The sequence below is a fragment of the Loxodonta africana genome, chromosome 20 (genome assembly GCF_030014295.1).
Source record: "Loxodonta africana isolate mLoxAfr1 chromosome 20, mLoxAfr1.hap2, whole genome shotgun sequence".
Taxonomy (NCBI): Eukaryota; Metazoa; Chordata; class Mammalia; order Proboscidea; family Elephantidae; genus Loxodonta; species Loxodonta africana.
In genome coordinates this window covers 73,311,563-73,334,818 of record NC_087361.1, presented here as the reverse complement: position 1 = coordinate 73,334,818, position 23,256 = coordinate 73,311,563, and the positions used below count along the sequence as shown (strand labels likewise).

The 23,256-nt window shown below is 42.0% G+C and overlaps 1 protein-coding gene across 2 annotated transcripts; it reads left to right on the top strand.

Moving 5' to 3' along the window:
• Window positions 1–6,574: 6,574 nt before the first annotated feature.
• On the top strand, window positions 6,575–22,349 carry TIMM17A (translocase of inner mitochondrial membrane 17A). 2 transcript variants are annotated; one of them, XM_064273395.1, is made up of 7 exons: window positions 6,575–6,681; window positions 13,079–13,178; window positions 13,316–13,379; window positions 14,940–14,987; window positions 16,556–16,684; window positions 17,575–17,685; window positions 21,444–22,349. In XM_064273395.1, exons 1-7 carry the CDS (start codon window positions 6,656–6,658, stop codon window positions 21,527–21,529), a joined length of 564 nt encoding a protein of 187 aa, XP_064129465.1. In that variant the 5' UTR covers window positions 6,575–6,655; the 3' UTR covers window positions 21,530–22,349. The 2 variants fall into 2 exon arrangements, with proteins under 2 accessions (XP_064129465.1, XP_003410269.1); XM_003410221.4 differs by lacking the exon at window positions 14,940–14,987.
• The last annotated feature ends 907 nt before the right edge of the window (window positions 22,350–23,256 follow it).

The window sequence follows — 23,256 nt, the reverse complement described above, 5'->3', positions numbered from 1 at the left end:
ACTGTGGTGCTTCCTCAAAAATTTAAAAACAGAACTACCGTATAACCCAGCAATTCTGAGTTGAAAGCAGAGACTCAAAAAGGGGCTTGTTCAAAATAGCCCAAAGGTGGAAACATCCTAAATGCTCACCAACAAACGAATAAACAAAATGTGGTACACACATACAATGGAATACCACTCAGCCAGTAGGAAAAATGACATCTTGATATATGCTACAGGATGGATGGAGCTTGAAGATATAATGCTGAGCCAATCACAAAAGGACAAATACAGTACGACCTCACTTATATAAAAAGTCAAGAAATGGCAAAGTACAGAGACCAAAGTTTATTAGTGGTTACCAGTGGCAGTAAATCAAAAAAACCAAACCTGCTGCCATTGAGTTGCTTCTCACTCACAGCAGCCCTAGAGGACAGAGTAGAACGGCCCATAGGGTGTCTGAGGAGTGCCTAGTGGATTTGAACTGCTGACCTTTTGGTTAGTAGCCGTAGCTCTGTACTATGCCACCAGGGTTTTCCCGGGGGCAGTACCAAAAACCAAACCAAACCCAGTGCCATCGAGTTGATTCTGACTCATGGTGACCCTATAGGACAGAGTAGAACTGTACCATAGAGTTTCCAAGGAGCACCTGGCAGATTCGAACTGCCGACCTTTTGGTTAGTAGCCGTAGCTCTGTACTACGCCACCAGGGTTTCCTCAGGGGCAGTAGGGAGGGGGAAAAAGAGGGTTAATGGTGATGGAAAAATCAAATTCATTAAGGGTAGGGTTGCACAGCTGACAATTGTAATTGCTGTCAATAAGTTGTATACCTATAAAAAGTTGAATTGGCAAAAGTTGTGTGATAGACATATTTACAATGACCAAAAAAAGAATAAAAAAAGGGTAGCTGCTGAGGCTGCTTATGTATACAACCAAACACTTCATGTATTTTGGTTCCTTGGTTTGGAAGTATAGGGCCATGGTTACATGGGACATCTCAGTTAATTAGCCTAATAATGTGTTTACTGCTTCTGTTCTGTCTTCTAGTTTGTTTTGTAGTGCCTGGGGTCTTCAAAGCTTGCACATGACCATCCAAGGCACAACAATTGGTCTCTATTCACCTAGAACAAAAGAGGAAGAAGGAGAGTCAGGAATAGGAGGAGGATGTGGAATGTGTGGCTAACTGCCTCCATGAACAGCTGCCTCCTTTGTCATGAGACCAGAAGACCTGGATGATGCCTGGCTTCCATTACTGAACATTTTAATCAGATTCAAGAGAAGAATGCTGATCAAAAGGGGGAAAATACAAAACAGAATTCCAAATTCTCACAGACTCTAGACTCTCTGGAGCTATAGAGGATGGTTGAACCCCTAAAACTATTGCCCTGAGATAATCTTTAAATCTTAAACCAAAAATAGCCCTGAAGTAATCTAAAAACCAAACAATAGTTTAGCTTAACTAGTAAAAAAGGTCTGCCTTGAGCACTATGCTCAAATTGACAACAGCAACTCCAAAGATTAGATAGGAACCTTAGGAGGCAGTAACTTTATGTTAAGAGAAAAAACTCAGAAAAGGAGGGTTAGAATGATAATATAACTCGAAGAATGTAATCAATGTCACTAAATTTTACATGTAGAAACTGTTGACTTGGTGGTGTATGTTTTGCTATGTATATTCTTAACAACAACAAAATAAACAAAATTTAGGAAAAAAAATTGTCTGAAGGAAATTGGCTTTTAACACTTAAATGTGTAGAAATGTGAGCGATCCATAGAGAATCATCTCCCGACACACAACGGACTTCTTCAACCTTCCTTCTTTGTCATCTCCCACTTCCATTTCCCTAGGTCAGAACTGTAATACTTGAGATAGCCTCATTCTCCCTGCTTCTAGTCTGTTCTACTCTCCCATCATGACCAACATCTCAACCAGTAACATTATGTTCCTTTTTACCTCCATGCCTTTGTTGCTTTCATTCTCTCTCCCTTGAATGCCTTCCTTCCTTCTCTCCACCTATCAAAATCCTACCATTCTCTTACTTGCTGATGGCTGGGGATCATGGTCTCAGGGGACATCTAGCTCAACTGGCATAACATAGTTTATAAAGAAAACGTTCTATATTCTACTTTGGTGAGTAGCCTCTGGGGTCTTAAAAGCTTGTGAGCGGCCATCTAAGATACTCCACTGGTCTCACCCCCTCTGGAGCAAGGGGGAATGAAGAAAACCAAAGACACATGGGAAAGATTAGTCCAAGGGACTAATGGACCACAACTACCACAGCCTCCACCAGACTGAGTTCCAGCACAACTAGATGGTGCCTGGCTACCACCACCGACTGCTCTGACAGGGATCACAATACAGGATCTTGGACAGAGCTGGAGAAAAATGTAGAACAAAATTCTAAGTCACACAAAAAGGCCAGACTTACTGGTCTGACAAAGAATGGAAAAAGCCCGAGAGTATGGCTCCCAGACACCCTTTCAACTCAGTAGTGAAGTCATTCCTGAGGTTTACCCTTCAGCCAAAGACAAGACAGGCCCATAAAACAAAAGGAGACTAAATGGGCACACCAGCCCTGGGGCAAGGACGAGAAGGCAGGAGGGGACAGGAAAGCTGGACAAATGGAAATGGGGAACCCAAGGGGAGAAGGGAAGAGGGTTGACATGTCCTGGGGTTGGCGACCAATGTCACAAAACAATATGCGCATTGTTTAATGAGAAACTAATTTGCTCTGTAAACCTTCATCTAAGGTACAATAAAAATAAAAAATTTTAAAAATCAGATCCTTCTCCCAGCTATAGCTTAAAGGCCAACTGTTCACTAAAAAGTTTTGTGAGGCCATTCTAGCCTGCAGGGCTCTCTCTCCCCTCTGAATGCCACTATCACTTATTGTGGTCTATGTCACACATTTTAATATTTTATAATTTTGACCCAATGACTATTTTTCAAGAGTGCATCCTTTCTTCTCAAGGACACTGAGGACCTTGAGGGTAGAAGCCATCTCAACGTTTTTTGTACTTCCTTACCCCAACCCAAAACCCCTGACAGCGGTGAGCACAGCGTGAGGGTCCTACGGCTCATCTGCCATTCAACAATGCCTCTGGTTACCTCCTCAGTTTGGTTTTGTGCTGCTGCTGCTGCTGCCGGCTGCCGTGGGGTTGGCGCTGACTCACCGCGCCTCATGTATGACAGGAGAAGACCTGGAGCTGGCGCTGACTCACCGCGCCTCATGTATGACAGGAGAAGACCTGGGGTTGGCGCTGACTCACTGCGCCTCATGTATGACAGAAGAAGACCTGGAGCTGGCGCTGACTCACTGCGCCTCATGTATGACAGGAGGAGACCTGGGGTTGGCGCTGACTCACTGCGCCTCATGTATGACAGGAGAAGACCTGGGGTTGGCGCTGACTCACTGCGCCTCATGTATGACAGGAGACCTGGGGTTGGCGCTGACTCACTGCGCCTCATGTATGACAGGAGGAGACCTGGGGTTGGCGCTGACTCACTGCGCCTCATGTATGACAGGAGGAGACCTCGCCCAGTCCGGCACCGTCTTCGTAACTGTTGGTATTTGAGTCCATTGTTGCGGCTATTCTGTCATCCATTTTCATTAAGTTTTTCCCTGGCCCTCTACCAAACATGATGTCATTTTCTAGGGACTGGCCTTTCCTGTTGAATGTCCAAAGTAAGCAAGTCTACATTTCACCATCCATGCTTCTAAGGAACATGCAGGCTGTATTTCTTCAAAGACCTATTTGTTTTGGCAGTCCATGGTATCTTCAATATTCTTCACTAACACCTTGGGTCTAATGCATCGATTCTTCTTCTGTCTTCCTTTTTTATTACCCAACTTCCACCTGCATATGAAGCAACAAAAAGACCATAGCTTGGGCAGAAGCACTTTAGTCATCAAAGTGAAACTTTGCTTTTAAAACCTTTGAAGATGTCTTTTCCTGCCAATTTGCCCAATGCAATATGTTGTTTGATTTCTTGACTCCTTCCACCCTGCTACTTACCCACCCTTAGTATCTATCAAATAGCCATCTCTTCCCAATCCCAGCCTCTACCAGTTCCCCTTCTAAGGGAGAGAGGGGGAACTATCTGTTCAAGGGTAGAAGATGAATAAAATCTAGTTGTGGGATAGGGGTGGTAGCAGGGTGGGTAATTAGGGTGAGAAAAAGTCTCCAGAGTTACTGCCAGACTCAGCTACCTCACAGAGCTCATCTACCCTGAGGTACAAGGAGGGGATCTTCCTTTTCACCTGGTTCAGTCGGGGAAACCTCATGGCAAAATAGGTCCTGGAAGTTATAGCTCTTTAAGTTCACACATGGAGCTATATCACCAAGCAATATCCAGAGTACCTGGATCACAAGGGGTTCTAGCATCAATGCCACCTTGGGCCCACAATACGGACTTTCAACAAAATACACCCTGGTGTATTGAATCACCAGTTCAAACTCCCTCATCTTCATGGTGAGTTTTCTCTCAAGGACATTCACTGCTTTCTTCTACCTTCCTATGGACTATTTCTTCAGTCAAAGCCACCCGAGTTCTTCAGAGCTCTTTAAGACTCACTAGGGGAAGACTGGAGTCCCTGGGTGGTACGTTCAGCTAAGCTTTGAGGTTCAAGTCCACCCAGAGGCTTCTTGGAAGAAAGGTCTGATCTACTTCTGAAAAGTCAGCCACTGAAAACCCTATGGAGCACAGTTCTACTCTGGCATACTTGGGGTTGACATGAGTCAGAATCAACTCTACAGCCACTGGCTGGCTTTAGTGGGAGATTAGAGTTCCAAGCTCTTTTCTTCCAGATTTCTTCACTCAGCACCCTGGAACCAAATGCAAATGGGTTTTTTTGACAGAGAGGCGACAACTTACACCTCTAGCCAATGAAGGTTAAATACTAGGCCTCGCCCAACCAAAAATGTCCTGTTACAGCCTGCTGCAGTTAAAACAGAACAGAGGGTAAGAAGTCTAAGGTTGATGGCTGGCCACTTGAGCAGGGCCTCCCAGAACAGTACAATCCTTAGGAAAGGGACTTTTGGAATGAAGTGAACTGGGTAACCATAGCCTAGCGACTGTCCTCAGATTAGCAAACTCAGAAACAGTATTACCACTACTCCTGGTGGACTGATTTGATTTAAAAGAACCAAACTCTCAAGAGGCAGATGCATAAGCCAGTATATAACAAAGACAGTAATGGGGACAGGTTAAAGATATTCTGTTCTAATGAAAAATCTATTTCTCTTCAGGAATAAAATAAAAATCATAAGATTGAATAAAGGACCATTGAGAAGGATAGAAGGGAGGTAGCTAGAGATAAGGGATATTTCTTTCAAGCCCTGGTGAGACCAGAAAAAATATACTTGGCCCCACAAGAGTCCAAATCTCTACTTACTGAAATATTTGTGCCCAACAGGTCTGGAGTGGTAACTAAACATCAAATTCTTGCTCTCTGAGTTTCTCTCATTCTAGGCTCCATGTGGCTATCTCCCATATCCTCTCTTCATTCTGTACAATTTATTAGACTGAAGCTTTCTTAATTACAGTCACAAGTTCCAAACAGACCTTCTTGAACTTACCCCAAATCAGATTAGTTTGAACCGTTCTTCTTACATACAAGACCCATTTACTGACAGTCTTTAGTTCTAAAGGGTTTAATACATCTGCTTGTCTTATTTCCAAGCTTTTGGAGGGGACCTCACTCTTCCCTGCAGTATTGTATATATTTATCCCGCTGACTTTTCCATAAAATAAATATATACATATTTTAAAGTCAATCACCAAAGTGCCAAATGAAGACCGCCTTTAACTGCCATCTACATGAATGTGGTTGACTGTAAGCTCAAAGGAGCCGAATTAACTAGCATGAATCCACAGTTGACAGCCAAAGTACTAAAAGGGAGAGAGAAAGAAGTTTGGTGAACTCTAGAGGGGAATAACAACAGATTAATCTCAGGCCAGGAGACATGGTGGCACAGTGGTTAAGCACTTAGCTACTGACTGGAATCCACCAGCCGCTCCAAGAGAAAGATGTGACAGTCTGCGTAAAAACTACAGCCTTGACAATCCTATGGAGCACTTCTACTCTGTCCTGTATGGTCGCTATGAGTCAGAATGGGCTCGATGGCAAGGGATTTGGTTTTTTTGTTTGTTTTATCTCAGGCCACTGACAGTTCAAAAAAACGAAAAAGCAAACCCACCGCCCTTGAGTTGATTCCGACACACAGTTACCCTAACCCTATTACAGGGCAGGGTAGGACTGCCCCACAGAGTTCCCAAGGCTGTAAATCCTTTTTTTCCCCCGGAGGGGCCGGTCGGTTCGAACCGCCGACCTTTCGATTAGCAGCCCAGCTGTTAACCCACTGCGCCACCAAAATTCGTACCGCTATCTCAGTGACCGGGTAATCTGAACACCACCCCACTGGGGAAACCCCGCGCACACACTGCCTTCCTCCGGCGCCTCCGAGAGCCTCGAGGTGCCGGAGCCAATGCCGCGCCCCCACGGCGTCCCCAGCAGTCACGGCTCCCATTGGCTGAGGGAGGAAACGGTGAACCAATCCGCATGGACTTTACCCTCCGCCTTTCGGGATCACTTCCGGCGCTGGGGTCAGGCTCCGCCCAGCTTGCCCGGCTCCGCCCAGCTTGCCCCGCTTCGCTCGCGCTGCTGGAGTCAAGATGGAGGAGTACGCGCGAGAGCCTTGGTGAGCCTTATCCGCTGTCCTTGCCTTTCTCCTGCCCTTCTGCCCACATCCGCCTTTTTCTCTTTTCTACGCCCTGAGGTACAAGCCGAACTCGGCCGCAGGCTCGTCGATGTAGGCTTGGTAGCCGTGGGCAGCGCGGGCTTGAGCGGCCAGTGGGATCCTCAGCCCTGTACTTCCCGGGCCGCGTGAGCGCCTTGTCGGCCCAGCCCAGCGCCCCGGCCACCTTGCGGCGAGTGGTCAGGAGACCCAGGCTCGGACGCATGGAGCCGCGGAGCCTCCTGGCAGCCCGGGCACAGTCGGCCTTGTGCGGGGTCAGTAGTGCTCGGCTCGCTCGGATGACCTTGGACACGGCTCTGCGTCTCGCTTCGCTCAGTTTCTGCATTGAGAAAGGGGAGATAGGCCTCTGAAGCGGTGCCGCTGGCTTGAGACTTACTCATATCGTGATATGTCTCCGCAGGATGAAGGTTTTCAAATGAATAGAACATAAGCTTTACCCAGAGAGTCTGGATAAACCCCTTGTAGGCTGGAGCCTCCTTTTCTGGCTTGGAATTCTCCCTTCGGGAGAGGGGGGGGTGCAAAAATGACCTGGAAAAAGGGATAGTAGTTTGTGTTTCCTGAAAAGCCATGAGCAGAAATTCATTCATTCATTTATTCAACGTTTTTTGATTGAGGGCTCTGTGCCCAGGCATTGTTAGGCTCAAGGAATAAAAATATGAATAAACCAGACACTAACAAAACCGTTGCCGAAGTCAATTCCGACTCATAGCAACCCTATAGGACAGAGTAGAACTGCCCCATAGGGTTTCCAAGGGTGTAAATCTTTATGGAGGCAGACTGCCACATCTTTATCTCGCAGACCAGCTGGTGGGTTCCAACGGCCTACCTTTCCATCAGCAGCCCAGTGCTTAATCACAGCATCACCAGGGCTCCTCAACCAGACACTTAGTTAATTATGAAACAATATAATTGCTGTCAGAAATCCAGGTTGCCTGAGTTTTAGGCTTCTGGGACCATAAGTGAAAAACCAGCTCTTGTTATTTGGTCTTATCCACTGTTGTGTAAGAGCAAGAACTGAGGTGTCCTCAAGTTGTGAAAGTGTCCAGGATTTTAAATTATTAACCTTGTCAGCATGTAGCCCTGTTGCTTGCTTTGTGTCCCCTGCCCCTTAACAGGTATGCAGGATATATGTTTCAGCCCCTCCCAGCTCTTTTAAACAACCTTCACTGAGGCATTGTCCCCCTTACACTGGATTGTACTCAGATTGCAGCTTTCAGCACATTGTAGAAGTTGGCACTGCTCTTGGATGGTGTATGATGACACAGGTTGGCAAGAGGGTAAAATATTTACCTTTGTTGAATTAAAAGTTATAAGAATAATGGGTTTGGATTTACTAATTCACTAGGTACCTACTTTTTGCTTTCTCTTAGTATGGATGTCCTGAAGCAGTACAGTTTTCTGGGCAGCTTTGCTGTCAAAGCTGCTTTATCTTCTGACGGCCTGTTTTTATATAGTAACAGCATTTCCTCAAGTCATCCCAGCTCAAAACTACAAGCATATTTTCGTACAATACTTATCTTTTCGTGACTGACTTTTTTCACTCGGTTTTGAACCACTGCTAAGAATTTGCATTTCTAACAAGTTTCCAGGCGATGCCAATACTGCTGGTTAGGGACCAGTTGTGAGAACCACTAGTAGAGCAGTGTTTCTCAGAATTTATCATACATAAGAATCAGCTGGAGATCTTGTTAAAATGTAGATTCTGATTCAGTTTATCTCGGGTGGAAATGCAAATTCTCAGCAGGGCTTCAAACCGGAATGAAGCCCTGATTTCACTTAGCATAATGCTTTCAGGATTCATCCATCTTGTAGCATGTATCAGGACTTCGTTTATCTTTATTGCTGAGTAATAGTCTGTGGTATGAATATGCCACATTTTGTTTATCCATTCACATGTCGATGGACGTTTAGGTTGTTTCCACCTTTTGGCTGTTGTGAATGCTGCTGCAGTGAATATCCGAAATACTTCTTTTTATCATGTGTTCTCAAAAACCCTTAGACCATGTGATAATAGTGGAAAGAATATGGGACTTTGGAGTACTAGGTGTTGCATTTAAATTGATTCTACTAGTTACTGCCCGTATGATTTTGGACTAGTTACTTAATCTTTCTGAGCCTTGGTTTCCTCACTCGTAAAATGAAGAGGATAGTACTCGTTTTTGCAAAGTTAAAAGATTTTGGACTGTATATGAATTAGCCTAGCTTTCTTGGAATTCATAGGTTTTATTTGAGTTATGGGACACCTAAAACATAGTTGACCCTTAATAAATGGTAACTTTTAAATCTTATTACTGTTAGTTACTGGCTCTCTGTTGCCTGCATTTGCCTGACATTTACCTTAAGAGTATGGCTTCAGCCTTTTTTTCATATAGCCCATTATTTCCCATAGGAACATTTATTTGATTTAGCTAAACTATGTTCGGAAACTTTTTCCATCCTGCCTTTGTTTTGGACATCCTGTCTTGAATACGGAAACCCTGGTGGTGAAGTGGTTAAGTGATACAGCTGCTAACCAGAAGGTCAGCAGTTCGAATCCACCAGGTGCTCCTTGGAAACTCTATGGGGGGCAGTTCTACTCTGCCCTATAGGGTCGCTATGAGTTGGAATCGACTCAACGGCAGTGGGTTGGGGCTTTGGTTATCTTGAATACAGAAACCCTGGTGGCGTAGTGGTTAAATGCTATGGCTGCTACCCAAGAGGTTGGCAGTTTGAATCCACCAGGTGCTCCTTGGAAACTCTATGGGGCAGTTCTCTGTCCTATAGGGTCGCTATGAGTAGGAACCGACTCAACGGCAGTGGGTTTGGTTTTTGGTATCTTGGATACTGTGGCTGCTCTCTGATCTGAATCCTGCCGTTCTTCATCAGTTATTTTAATGCCCATTTATTTTAGCTCCAGCTAATTAGTGAGATCAATTAGGCAAGACGACAGATCTTGAACTTATTAGACCCCTACCCTAAACATCTGTCAGTGATTTCCACGTAATATTCTGTAAACAAACAAAACGCCATTGCTGTTGAGTTGATTCCAACGCATGGAGACTGTAGACAGAGTAGAACTGCCCCATACAGTACTCAAGGCTGTAAATCTTCACCGATCTTTCTCCTGTGGAGTGGCTGGTGGGTACGAATTGCTGACCTTTCACTTTATATCTGAGCACTTTAACCACTGCGCCATCAGAGCTCGTTATAGTCTGTAAAAGTTAAGCCTAATTGATCAATCTTAGGGCAAAAAAAGATGCTGATTCTTGCCTCTGGTAAATTGCCGGGGAGGAGGTATATAAATTGAAGTAATAAACTTTCTTTTAATGTGAAAAAAAGTTTGTGGTAAGAAAAACTCAAGCGGTTGGGTATTGGCTGTTGTTAGTTGCTGTTGAGTTGAGTCCACTCATGGCAGGCCCATATGTGCAGAGTAGAACTGCTCCTCTGGGTTTTCAAGGCTGTGACCTTTTAGAAGCAGATGATCAGACTGTTCTTCCGAGGCGCCTCTGGGTGGGTTCGAACTGTCAGCTTTTCAGCTAGTAGCCAAATGCTTAACTGCACCATTCAGGGACTCCTTGGGTATTTTTAGCAGGTCTGAAATCATCCAACTCCCTCCTCCATCCCTGTATCCTGTCCTTTTTCAGCAGAGAGAATGTTTTGTTGCAGAAGTCATGGCAACCAAAGGGAACAGTCCATGTGATGTGAAGACCGTTGGATAACAGAGCTTTGATTTGTTTTTTAATCATTGAAGATTTGGTTTTTCTATTACTCACAAGTACATAAGTATCTATAGAGCAAAAAGCTAGCATACTAGATGTTTTGTTTGTATTTTTAGGTTCCATCATTTAAAATTTTTATTGTTAACCTTTTGATTATAAAATATAACCCATGTAATTTTTCTGTTCTTTTAATAATTATGTTGTTGTTGACAGTTGCCGTTGAGTTTATTCCAACTCATGGCGACCCCATGTGTGCAGAGTAGAACGGCTCCATAGGGTTTTCAAAGCGGTGCCCTTTCAGATGCAGATCTCCAGGCCTGTCTTCCCAGATGCCTCTGGGTGGGTTTGAACCACCAACCTTCCAGCTAGTAGTCAAGCGTTGACTGGTTTGTACCATCCATAGCTAACATCTGTTGAGCACTACCTGCCAGTCACTGTCCTTAAATGTTTTTGGTTTGGCCTTTAATCCCCACCCCAACCCTATGAGGTATTATGTTCACTTGGTGGATGAGGAAACGCTGAGATTTTGTCACTTGCTGCAGATCATGGAGCTAATAAGTAGTAAATCAGGATTTAAACTCAGGATTGGAACTAACCTAATAGCTGCCTCCCATGGAACAGAATTCATTCATCTAAGAAGAAATTTTGAAACGCGATATATAGGCTCTTCCCACTGCCCAGCATCAAATGAATACCCAGCAACATTGACTGAGAATTTGTAAAAACATCTGTTTTATTTATCTATTTATTTATTTATTTTTGAGTGTCCACATAACATAAAGACTGCTTGTCTGCTCTTTCCTGGGCCACTGTAGCTGCACATATTATTCCTGCCTCATTCCTGGTTACTGACCCACCACTCACAGAGGGATCGCTACTAGTTCGTTCTCCTCTACCTTCCCTCTTTATTTCCCACTAATGTTCCTACCATTTTCAAGAAGTTTTCCCAATTCTTTGTAGTCCTTCAAGGCAGTGCTTCTCAAACTTTTAATCTGTAATCAGGTCACCTGTGGATCTAGCTAAAATGTAAAATTTTGATTTGATAGGTTTGGAGCGGGACCTAAGAGTCAGCAGTTCAAACAAGCCCACAGGTGTTGCCGATTTTGCTGGTCTTTGGCCCACACTTTGGATAATAGCAGAGCCACAGTGAATCCTGCAGGTTGAATTATCTACTGCCTGATGTATGTGCTGGTTCAGTGGTCGAATTCTCACCTTCCATGTGGACACCCTGGAGCCCTGGTGGCTCAGTGGTTAAAAGCTTAGCAGATAACCAAAAGGTGGGCTGTTTGAATCCACCAACCGCTCTGTGGGGAAACTCTATGGGGCAGTTCTGCTGTGTCCTATAGGGTCACTATGAGTCAGAATCAACTTGATGGCAGTGGGTATGTGGGACACCGAAGAAGATTTATGCCTGTGTTTTCATCTGGCCGACGTACCTCACGCATAGACACCCCCCATCTGTAAATGGAGCCTTGTGTGTTGCTATGATGCTGAACAGGTTTCCACGGAGCTTCCCGGCTAATAGGGACTAGGAAGAAAGGCCTGACGATCTACTTGCAAAAATCAGCTAGTGAAAACCCTGTGGATTACAGTGGCCTAATCCTCAACCAATCATGGGGATGGCACAGGACCTGGCAGCGTTTCATTCCGTCTTACATGGAATTGCCATTAGTTGGGGGCTGGCTTCACAGCAGCTAACAACTGCATGAGATAGTCATTCTCTACAAGGTCCTGGTTTCTATCATTCTTGAAAAGGATACAGTGTTTTGACTTCAGGGCCTTGTATTATATTACCTGGCAAAATCAGAAATTACTCATTATTTAAATTCACCAGCAGCAACAGAATACACTGAATTCGCAAGTTTATGTGAGGAGGTTGATTGCCCACAGGTTCACTATAGCATTTGTCCTTTGGACTATGTAAAAAAAATTCTTTTACTTCTAGTGGTTTGAAAGTGAGTTTAACTACTCACACATGGTTCTCTGAGCCAAGTTCGTAGAAGAATAGTTCTATTCTGATCGGGCTGCGCAAATTTCACTTTGTCATATAGGTGGGGTGCTACATTGGGAACCTCGGTTTATAGATTTAACCCTAATTACTGGGTATTAGAGTATCCCAGTGTCGTAAATGGATCTGAAACAAACTCCAGTGCTAAGCACTTACTTGTCCTAAGTAACCCAGAAAGAATTTCAGACTTAAAAGTTTCGAAAATCTGTTTTCTTTGGTAGTTATTGAATCTTCCTTCTTTGGGTCTCAGTTTTAAATTTTACTCATTTTGGAGAGCTTACCTTGATCACCAAGAGACTGAATCGTCATTGTTGATTATAGTGTTACTTCCTGTGTACTTGTTCATTTGCTTTTGACACAGTGCCTGGCATATAATAGATACAATAATTGCTAAATGAATGAATAAAGTACTGTTAAGAGTAGGCAGTTAACGCCAATTCCTTTCCTTCTAACTTAGATGATTTGGGACTAAATATGAATATGCTCAGAATCCTTTTTCTGTTTATAATTTATAGGCCAAATGCTTATTGGTCACAGTGGGCCCTGAATTGGAATCTGTTGCACACCTTACTGCCTTAGCAAAGAAGGTTTTATGGATTATAATCCATCTTTGTTTTCGTCCCTCTATTCTTAGTCCCTGGCGCATTGTGGATGACTGTGGCGGGGCCTTTACGATGGGCACAATAGGTGGTGGCATCTTTCAAGCAATCAAAGGTTTTCGCAATTCCCCAGTGGTAAGTGGGTGAACGGCTTTATTTTATCATCACTTGAAACCTCAGTTTGATAACATCATTCATGGTCCCACCAGTGGGTTGGAAATGTATTGTATTTCTAATACGTTGTATTTTTGTTTACTTCCCTTTCCTTATAGGGCGTCAACCACAGACTACGAGGAAGTTTGACAGCTATTAAAACCAGGGCTCCACAGTTGGGAGGTGAGCAGACTTTTTCCATTTGTCCTCTAGACCCTTTTTCCTATTTGTTTGAAGATGGAGCTCTTTTTTTCTTCTTTAGATTATATCAATTAGTGATTTTTGTTTTCTCAAACAATGTGTCACAAGCTAATATCCCTATCGGTTCATCTTCATTTATGGTTTATTTAGAAAGTTAACTTCAGTTGTACCCATTTGAAAATGTTATCTCTGTCCTTCAAAATATATATTTTTTCTCCTTACCCAGAAGAAAGACAGTGTCTTTAAAGGTTAGGTTTGTGAGGGTCAGGAACAATAGCTTCAGAGGTCACATAAAGCTAAAGAGAATGTGATCTGAGGGATTGGGGTTTCATAGAAGGGAAACTGGTTGGGCTTTTCTCCAAGGTTAGCTTTTAGATATTTGTAGAGGTCAGTTAAAAATTTGAGAATATTCTATTCATTACACCTTTTAAACTTGGTCATTCAGAGCCTGGAGAAGGGAGATGATAAAAAAGCTTGGAGGTTATAGTCAGTTACAAAGGTTGGAGAGACAATATGTGAGATAGGAAAAAGACTATTCTTTCAGTCATTTCTTGGAAATTCTGTGGGTCAAAAGAGATACCTTTCTTTTTGTTTGTAGCATATTTTTCTTTGGAAGATAATAGCTCATAGCTACCATTATTGAGTGCTCATTATGTGCCAGGCGCTGTGCTAAGTGTTCTACAGCATTATTTCATTTAGTCCTCACAGAAACCTACGAGGTGAGTGCTATTATTATCTCCATCTTCCAGACAAGGACATTGAGGCTTGAGGCTTGAAGTGATGAGTATATCCATTTCCTTTTTTTCCCTCTAATAACTATGCACCATGAAAAGTAAATAGTGACAGAGTTTCCTTTGTTTTCATGATCTCCGTATTATTCAAAATGATACTTAGTACTATAGTACATGCCAAACCCTAAACCTCCAGTATCTCCTGAAGTCTTACAGGTTTTTACGTGGTTTTTGAGAGGCTGGTTATATCTCCTTATGCATTTTCAATGAGTAAAAAACAATCAGGTAACTGTCACAGCCAAGAGAAGCCTAAGGAGGCATGATAACTAAATGCAGTGGGGTATTCTGGATGATATCGTGGAACAGAAATGGATATTAGGTAAAATCTGAGGACATCTGAATTAAGTGTGGACTTCAGTTAATAATAAGGTGTCTGTATTGATTCATTCATTGTGACACGTGTACCATGGTAACGTTAGATGTTAGTGATGGGGGAAACTGGTGGTGGGATATATGGGAACTCTGTACTGTCTTCACAACCTTTCTGTAAGTCTAAAACTATTCTAAAATAAAAAGTTTATTTAAAAAAATCACTGAACTATAAAAATCACTGAACTAGACGGAAGAGGAAGCAGTGGTGTGAGTGAACTGGAATCATCCATGTTGAGTCCCTGGCATCAGCTTTTTTACTTTCTATTTGTCCAGCTGTTTCCTATGCTTGAGCCCATTGTTGCAGCCACTGTGTCAGTCCATCTTGTTGAGGGCTTTCCTCCTTTCCCCTGATGCTCTTTTTTTTTTCTTTTTTACCAAGCACGATGTCCTTCTCCAGGGACTGATCCCTCTCGACAACACGTCCAAAGTATGTGAAATGTAGTCTCACCATCCTTGCTCCTAAGGAGCATTCTGGTTGTACTTCTTGCAAGACAGATTTGTTCATTCTTTTGGCAGTCCATGGCATATTCAAATATTCTTCACTAATACAATTCAAAGGCATCAGTTCTTCAGTCTTCCTTGTTCATTGTCCAGCTTTCACATGCATATGAGGCAATCTAAAACACCATGGTTTGGGTCAGGTGGAAACAACGTGGCTTGAGTCAGATGCACCTTAGTCTTCGAGGTGACATCTTTGCTCCTGAACACTTTAAAGAGGTCTTTTGCAGCAGATTTGCCTAGTGCAATGCATCTTTTGATTTCTTGACTGCTGCTTCCATGGGTGTTGATTGTGGATCCAAGTAAAATGAAATTCTTGACAACTTCAATCTTTGCTCCATAAATGTGTGTAGATTTATAAATACACATATACCACGTGTATATGCACACATAAATTTGTGTTTATTACTGTGTGTGTATACATACTGAAAACCCTGAGTTCATGCTAATACTTCTAACTCCAATCCAGCCTTGCAGGGTTCATTCTTATTTTCTCCCTTTTTTTATTCTTATGCTTCTCTATATCCTCTGCTTGGGCTCTGGCCCTTCCACGTGGATACACATGGAACACTACATACCAAGCCATCTTTCCTTGTGGTCCCCTCCTCATTCTGCTTGGGCTCTGACACTTTGAGCTAGGCTGCCCGGGGGCATGGACACCCTCCTCACCCTGCTTGGACTCAAACTCTCCACTCTCATCAGTAACTGTAGCTTTCTGCAGCAGGGATTTCAGACTCTCAGGAGGAAGTGGGAGACTTTGAAAAATTTAGAGAGGTAGTTCTAATATACCTAGACAGCATATCTCCCCCAAGGCATGGAATGACTGAGGTGCAAGAATGAAATGGTTTAAGTGCAAAGGAATCTGCTGATTTAGGGTTGTTTTAAGTTTTATGCTTGAGAAATATAAAGGATAAAAAGGAGGAAGGAAAGGTAATTTCTATCCCCTTTATGTTCCATAGCTCTTACTATTTGTATTCGTCATTTGGCACTTCAGCACGTATTGGTTTATGCCTATAATACGTTCCAGAATAGCTGGGTTTCTTTTGTATTCCCATTGGTGGTTTTCATAGAGTAGATGTTCAGTGACACTTAATGAAGAAAGGAAAAAATAGAGGTAAGGTAGAGCTATAAAAGAAAAAGAAGATGTGGAAACAGGGTAGATTGATTTATTTGTTGCTTTTTAAACAAGGATACATTGTTCTGAAAGGGGACTTGAATATTTTTACACATCTACATCCTAACTTTCTTTTAGGCTTTGGACCATTGCTAATTTTCCAGGCGTTATAATATAATCTAGGGCTTTATTAAAAAGATAAGGATTCTGATTTCTGCTCAGTGCTTATTCAGACGTGCATTTGCATGTATTTGTTTGGAGTATGAGAGTTTTTAGAGTAGAATGAATGTAGGTATTTAAAGTTATTTTTGACTATAACAGTTTAAATATAAGATGAAAAATGACATTTAAATTTGCATTGTACTTTTTTTTTTTTTTAATAGGCAGCTTTGCAGTTTGGGGAGGTCTGTTTTCCATGATTGACTGCAGTATGGTTCAAGTCAGAGGGAAAGAAGATCCCTGGAACTCAATCACAAGTGGTGCCCTAACAGGAGCCATACTGGCAGCAAGAAGTAAGCAATAGCATGGGTGTGTATGGTGATTAAAGGGGAAAACATACATAAGGGAACTCCACGTTTGAGAATGAGAGAGCTTGGAGTTCTTACCTTTTTACATTGCACTGGTTAAAGCGGTTTGAGTCCCAGTCCTGCCATTTACTAGCTGTGTGGCTGGGCAGTTTGTCAAACTTTTCATGCTGTAGTTCCCTCATCAGTACTATGAGATTAATAATAACACCTGCCACAAAGGATTGTTAAGAATAAAGAGCTTAGAATCATCTTTTGAATCTTTGGGACAGAGAGCAACCCAGAATTTTTTTTTGGACTCTGTGACCTAGGCCAGATGTTGGCAAACTTTCTGAAAAGGTCCAGATAGCAAATATTTCAGACTCTGTAAGCTATGTGGTCTTTGTCACAGCTACTCAACTCTGCTGTCATAGAGTGAAAATAACCATGTTCTTAGTTGCCGCTGAGTCAGTTCCAACTCATCATGACCCCATGTGTGCAGAGTAGAACTGCTCCATAGGGTTTTCAGGGCTGTGATCCTTCAGAAGCAGATCACTAGGCCTGTCTTCTGAGGAGCCTCTGGGAGGGTTTGAACCATCAACCTTTTGGCTAGAGTCAAGTGCTTAACTGTTTGCACCACCCAGGGACCCTGAAAGCAGCCATAGACAATACAGAAATGAGTGAGCATGACTGAATTCCAATAAAACTATTTACAAAACCAGGTGGCAGGCTGATGTGACCTGCGGGCTGTAATTTGCTGACCCTTGGTCTTGGCCAAGGAGAAAGAGAAGGCTTGTAAATGGAAGGATCATGTAGTCATATGGAGAGCTCTTTCCTTTATTATATCTTACATTACACTAGATTTCTATTAAACTAATCTCTGTTACTAATACTTTCAGATGGACCAGTGGCCATGGTTGGGTCAGCTGCAATGGGCGGCATTCTCCTAGCTTTAATAGAAGGAGCTGGTATCCTACTGACAAGATTTGCCTCTGCGCAGTTTCCCAATGGTGAGTCTTCTTTCTACTTAATATCACAGCTCAAACATTTTGGAGTAGTTCGGATGCTTAGAGAAAACATTTTGTCTGCTAAAATGTGAGAGGTTATAGTTTCTGAGTTATGTATTAATATGCAGTCTTCATGAGGAATATGATAATAGACTGGTTTATTTGAAAAGGTAGATATGGGTGCAATCACTATGTTTATGGATAGATGAGATTATTTCAATAGTGTTGATTACTGTGAAGAAAATAAGAGTGGTAGAAAGTGGCAGAATGTTTGGGAGGGCCACTTTAGGATTCACAGGGAAAGTGTCTTTGAGAAGTTGGTAATATAATTTGTTGCTAATTGTCCCTATCTTTTAATAGGGGAAAAGTTAAATTGTAAGCTACATGATTATTACATGGTCATGGAATATCTGTTTGGTTGTTATCTTGTGCTGTTTCTTATAACTATTAAAAACTTCAGTTGTCCTTTTGGCCAAAGCTTCTGTAGAAGAATCCTGATCAAAAAGGGGAAAATGCAGAACAGAATTTCAAATCTCATGGACTCCAAACTTTCTGGAGCAACGGAGGGTGGGTGAACCCCTCAAACTATTGCCCTGAGATAATCTTTAAACCTTAAACCAAAAATATCCCTGGAAATCTTAAACCCAAACAGTAGTTTAGATTAGCTAGTAAAAAACGTCTGCCTGAGGAGTATGCTGTCTTAAGAACTAACTGTATAGGATCTAATTGACAACAGCAACTCAAAAGATTAGACAGGAACCTTACAGGACAGTGAGTTTATGTTCACGGGGGAGGAACAACTCAGGAAAGGAGGGTGAGAATGGTTGTACAATTCAAAGAATACAATCAGTGTCACTGAATTTTACATTTAGAAACTATTGAATGGGTGTGTATTTTGCTGTGTATATTCTCAACTGCAGCAATACCCCCAAAACATCAGTTGTCTAAGTGAGAATATTCCATGACATCAGAAGGAAGCAGAAGGATATTGTGAGGATCACAGTGGTAAAAACTTGACCTGGTGTTTTGGGGGAGGAAGTACACAGAATAGTGAGACAGGTTGAAAACAGGGTTTTGAACGGGCTCAAAAACGGTTCAGTAATTGCCATCATAAACAAGGGCCGTATACGTGTTGCATAGCAACCAAATTTGTTGCCTGTAGGATTTTGACTCAAGGAGGAAGAAAACACTGTTCCCTGCTCAAAGATGGCAGATGACTGCACCACTTCGAATGTGTCACTCTCCGCAGTCCTGCCAGTAATGTTGCTCTTCGAAAGTCCTGCAACAGTGCTTCCTTCTGAAAGTTTCCGGAGCATGATGTGGGAGATTAGATTGTTGGCAGGACTGTGGAGAGTAACACACATACAAAGCAGCACAGCTGGCCGTCATCTTTGAGCAGAGCACAGCTGTTTCCTGCTCAGGTCAAAATCCAGCAGGCAACAAGATTGGTTGCTATGCAACACGTAAGTGGCCCCTATTTACAGCAGCATTTACTGAACCATTTTAAACCGGTTCAAGGCCTGGTTAAAAATTATTTTTGGACCTTGGAAAGGATTCAATATAAAGTTAGGAATAGATCATACCTCCCAATTTTGATTTGATTTCCCTGAGGCACCTAGAGAGAGATTCAGTATCTTTTTGGCACGATTTTCACACACACTGCTCTCTAGATGATCTAGATGACCTCATGGACCCTTCCACCTTATGTTTTTGCTTTTCGGTCGTTACTTCTGAGTTAACATTATTATGATGGTCACTTTCTAATTTTGCTTTTCAGTTTGTTTTTACCGTTTCAGTGTGAAAGACTTCAAATAAAACATCTAAAGAGTTCTGTATTTTCAGAACTTCAGAAATTGATATAACAAAATATTTGTATTGGTCTTGGTTACCTTGCCTTAGGCTTTTTTTCTCCTTTTGAGTGATCAGAACTTAGCATTTAGAAGTAGCCTAAGAGAAGTACATTTTGTTTTAGAAAGGAGATGTAGTTCTGAAAAGCTGTGTAGGAAGAAAATCTTTGAAGAGTTAATATTTTTCCAATTAACTTACACGAAAAAGTTCTTAATACAGTGGAAAAACAATTAAATAGAAATGTATTTAACAGTGGTTACCTTTATCTTTTCACCCAGTATCTTCTCGAGTGTTTTTTAATGAACAGGTACTGATTTTATAGTGAAATAAAAATGTAACGTTGGAGTAAAACACTTGGAAAGCTTCAGGGGATTTTACCGTTGCGCCTTTTCTCTCTTCCTTCCTTCTAGGTATTTTTTAGTCTGCTTCAGTTTCCCTAAAGGAAAAAAGAATGATTATTCCCATAAAAGCGTTTTTTAAAGAACCACAGTTTTTTCTTCATTTACAGGTCTTCCCATCCTTTGAAAACTAAAGATTGTGAGACTGTTCTACAGAGGGTTGGGATGGGGGATATCTTTTCATGTTTCAGAGCTCATTCTGTGTGTAATTGGTTATATAAATTGGATTACCGAGTTCTCTTAAAAGATGACTAAGATACCTACGCTTTGTGAAAATAATTTTAAATAGCTACTGAAAAATATGTCAAGAGGTGGGAGAGAATTCTTCCAGTCTTGATATGTGGCAGCTTGGTACAGCAATTGCTTTAGAAACTTGAATATTGCTTCTTGCCATAATTGATCCATCTGACTTTCCTGGCATAGCATGGAAGAGCTGTTCATTCTGGAGCATAGGGGAAGCCAGCCTGTCGTCTCTTACACCACATTTGAAGGTTCTCCAGTACTCTCATGGGAATTAGGCAAATCTAGAAAGAAATTCAGATTATAGCTCTAATTCAGCATATTATTTGTATTGAGTTAGTTGATGACTCTCCACAGACGCTTGCTCTTTTTAATTATATCATATTCAGAAGATTTTTTTTAATATGTATTTTATTTATTTTTGGTGGCAGTAGTCACAACCAAACATATATCCATTCTCGTTTTTTGGATAAACAACTCAATAACATTGGTGATATACTTCACATTGTGTTATCATTCTATCTCTACTCATAGTGTTTCGTCACCATTAATTTGGCCTCTCTTCTCCTTCAAGTTCTCATCTTGCTTTACATTAACTGCTATTAGTTTACACACCTACAGATAATTCTTTTTAACCCGGAAACCCTGGTGGCGTAGTGGTTAAGTGCTATGGCTGCCAACCAAAGGGTCAGCAGCTCGAATCTGCCAGGCGCTCCTTGGAAACTCTATGGGGCAGTTCTACTCTTTCCTATAGGGTCGCTATGAGTCGGAATCGACTCGATGGCACTGGGTTTTGTTTTTGGTTTTTTTTTATGCCTGAACCCTGGTGGCATAGTGGTTAAGTGCTATGGCTGCTAACCAAAGGGTCGGCAGTTCAAATCCACCAGGCACTCCTTGGAAACTCTATGGGGCAGTTCTACTCTGTCCTATAGGGTTGCTATGAGTCGGAATTGACTCGACGGCATTCGGTTTGGTTTTTTGGTTTTATGCTTAAGGAAGATATTCTTTATTAATTGGGCTAAACCGTTGTTTAGTTTAATTATGGCTTCATGGGGATAGTTTCAGTTCAGGGTTTAAAGATTATTTCCAGACATGAGACTGGGGGATTCCCCCAGTCTCAATGGATCTAGTAAGTCTGGTTTCCATAAAAGTTGAAGTTCTATTCCATGTTTTTCCTCCTTTTGATCAAAATCCATCTGTTGGGTCCTTGATCAAAATGCTCAGTAGTGGTCATATTCAGATGATTTTAAAAATACTTTTATTTCTTAACTGCAGGTCCTCAGTTTGCTGAAGATCCCTCCCAGTTGCCTTCAACTCAGTTGCCACCCTCACCTTTTGGAGACTATCGACAATATCAATAGGACGGTGCCCTAGGATTTAACAGAATGAGCTATATAGTTCAAGAAGGATTTTGGAAGACCAAGTTACAGTCTGTTTTTAAAACCATAGGTGGGACAACTGTGGCCAAATAGGCTGTAAGAAGACATTTAGAACTTTTTTCTATTTAAAAGAACATGGGGAGGGGAGAGGTATTAAAAGATAATACATTTATTTATTGACACTTGGATTGAATTTGTGATCAAAATAAATGTCTAATATCCTAAAAAGAAAATATAATGAATGCTTAGAAGATGAAGGACCAAAGGACAAATAACAATGCAGCAGGACCATCATTTCCTTGGGGACTTCTCTGCCGGGTTTTGTGTGTTCTGTTATTCAAACAATAAAAACTCCTGGAACTTGCTCTTTCTTTTAAGATAAGTTGCGGAGTTCTACTTTTCATCCTCGAATACTTCAAATAATGCAAAGTACATTTAAAACTGCATGTTTTATAGTTAGTACCTCATCCCACTTGCAGTGAATTGTATATGAGAAGAATTATGCAGAGTCAACGTGGAGCATTTCACAGTAAAACACTTTATGGACAAAAGGTTATGGTACATGTTTACTTTGAAAGTAAGGTGTGCTATGTCTTGGTTTGGAGGATGTTGGCTACAAAGCTGTCGTACCTTTAGGGCTTCTGTGTCTTGATTCCTGATCGTCAGAAACCTCACCAGAAACAGTTTGCTTCCAATGTACCCAGCTCTGTATGAGAAGAATTGATAGAGGGTGCTGTTGGCATTGGCGAAATATGGTGTTGGTTGTGTGCTTGAAAATAAAATACATGCTGTTTTCAATGTGTTTGAAGTCCCCTGGAGCTGATCTTCATAAAGGGTGTGTTTTGGGATCCAGCTGGGCCTGGAAAATAGATTAGCGTTTCAGAATAGGTCATTTTCCTGCTTGTGTTGCAATGACACGTGGCCTTGCAGAAGGCATGTTAGTAATTCCCCATTTGCCTACATTGGCGTGTGAAAAGGAAAAGAAATCCGAGTGTGTACTGTCAGCACACACTTGTCTCCCAGCCCAGCACCACACACCAAGCCAGCAAATCAAACCCATTGCTGTCAAGTCGATTCCAACTCCTAGTGAGCCTATAGGACAGAGTAGAACTGCCCCATAGGGTTTTCAAGACTAAAAGCAGGTAGCCACATCTTTCTTTGGCAGAGTGGCTGGTAGGTTCCAATTGCTGACCTTTCGGTTAGCAGCTGAGCGCTTTAAGCACTGTACCACCAGGGCTCCCTGTGTTATGCACAGTAACTGGTTTGATTGTTTTTAAGTGTGTTAATTTTAGGTCATTATAAATTCAAAGCTAGGTATTTCAGGAGAGCAAATCCAAGCATGCCAAGTTGCAGAGAGAGGCTTTGATTTCTTAAGGTCTGAATTCCTTCTCGTTTGAAGTGGCACATCAGTTTGAAAAGAAGTTCTTTTCATACAAATTCAGATTCTTTGAGGATTGTGTATATATGATGCTGGTATGTACTGGGTTAACTCTTGTGTCTTCCAACTCAGCATATGTGAGACAATCCTTGGTGACAGATGAATTGTCTGGAATTAGTGATAGGGTAAAAGAGAGGAAAGCTGTAAAAGATGGAAAACGGGTTTTCAAAGGGCTTTAAATTTTGTTCCACCATGTGCAGGACCCTAAGTTGAAACCCCTATAAAACTCTTCCCAGTTACCTTTCCCAGGCCTCCTGCCTCTCTGCTCAGC

Excerpts from the sequence above, each read along its gene's own strand:
- TIMM17A (XM_064273395.1), top strand. The coding sequence starts at position 6,656 with ATGGAGGAGTACGCGCGAGAGCCTTG. Across the intron at positions 13,380-14,939 it reads CAGGGCTCCACAGTTGGGAG|CACGATGTCCTTCTCCAGGG; the intron begins GTGAGCAGACTT and ends TTTTTTACCAAG. Across the intron at positions 16,685-17,574 it reads AGCCATACTGGCAGCAAGAA|ATGGACCAGTGGCCATGGTT; the intron begins GTAAGCAATAGC and ends TAATACTTTCAG.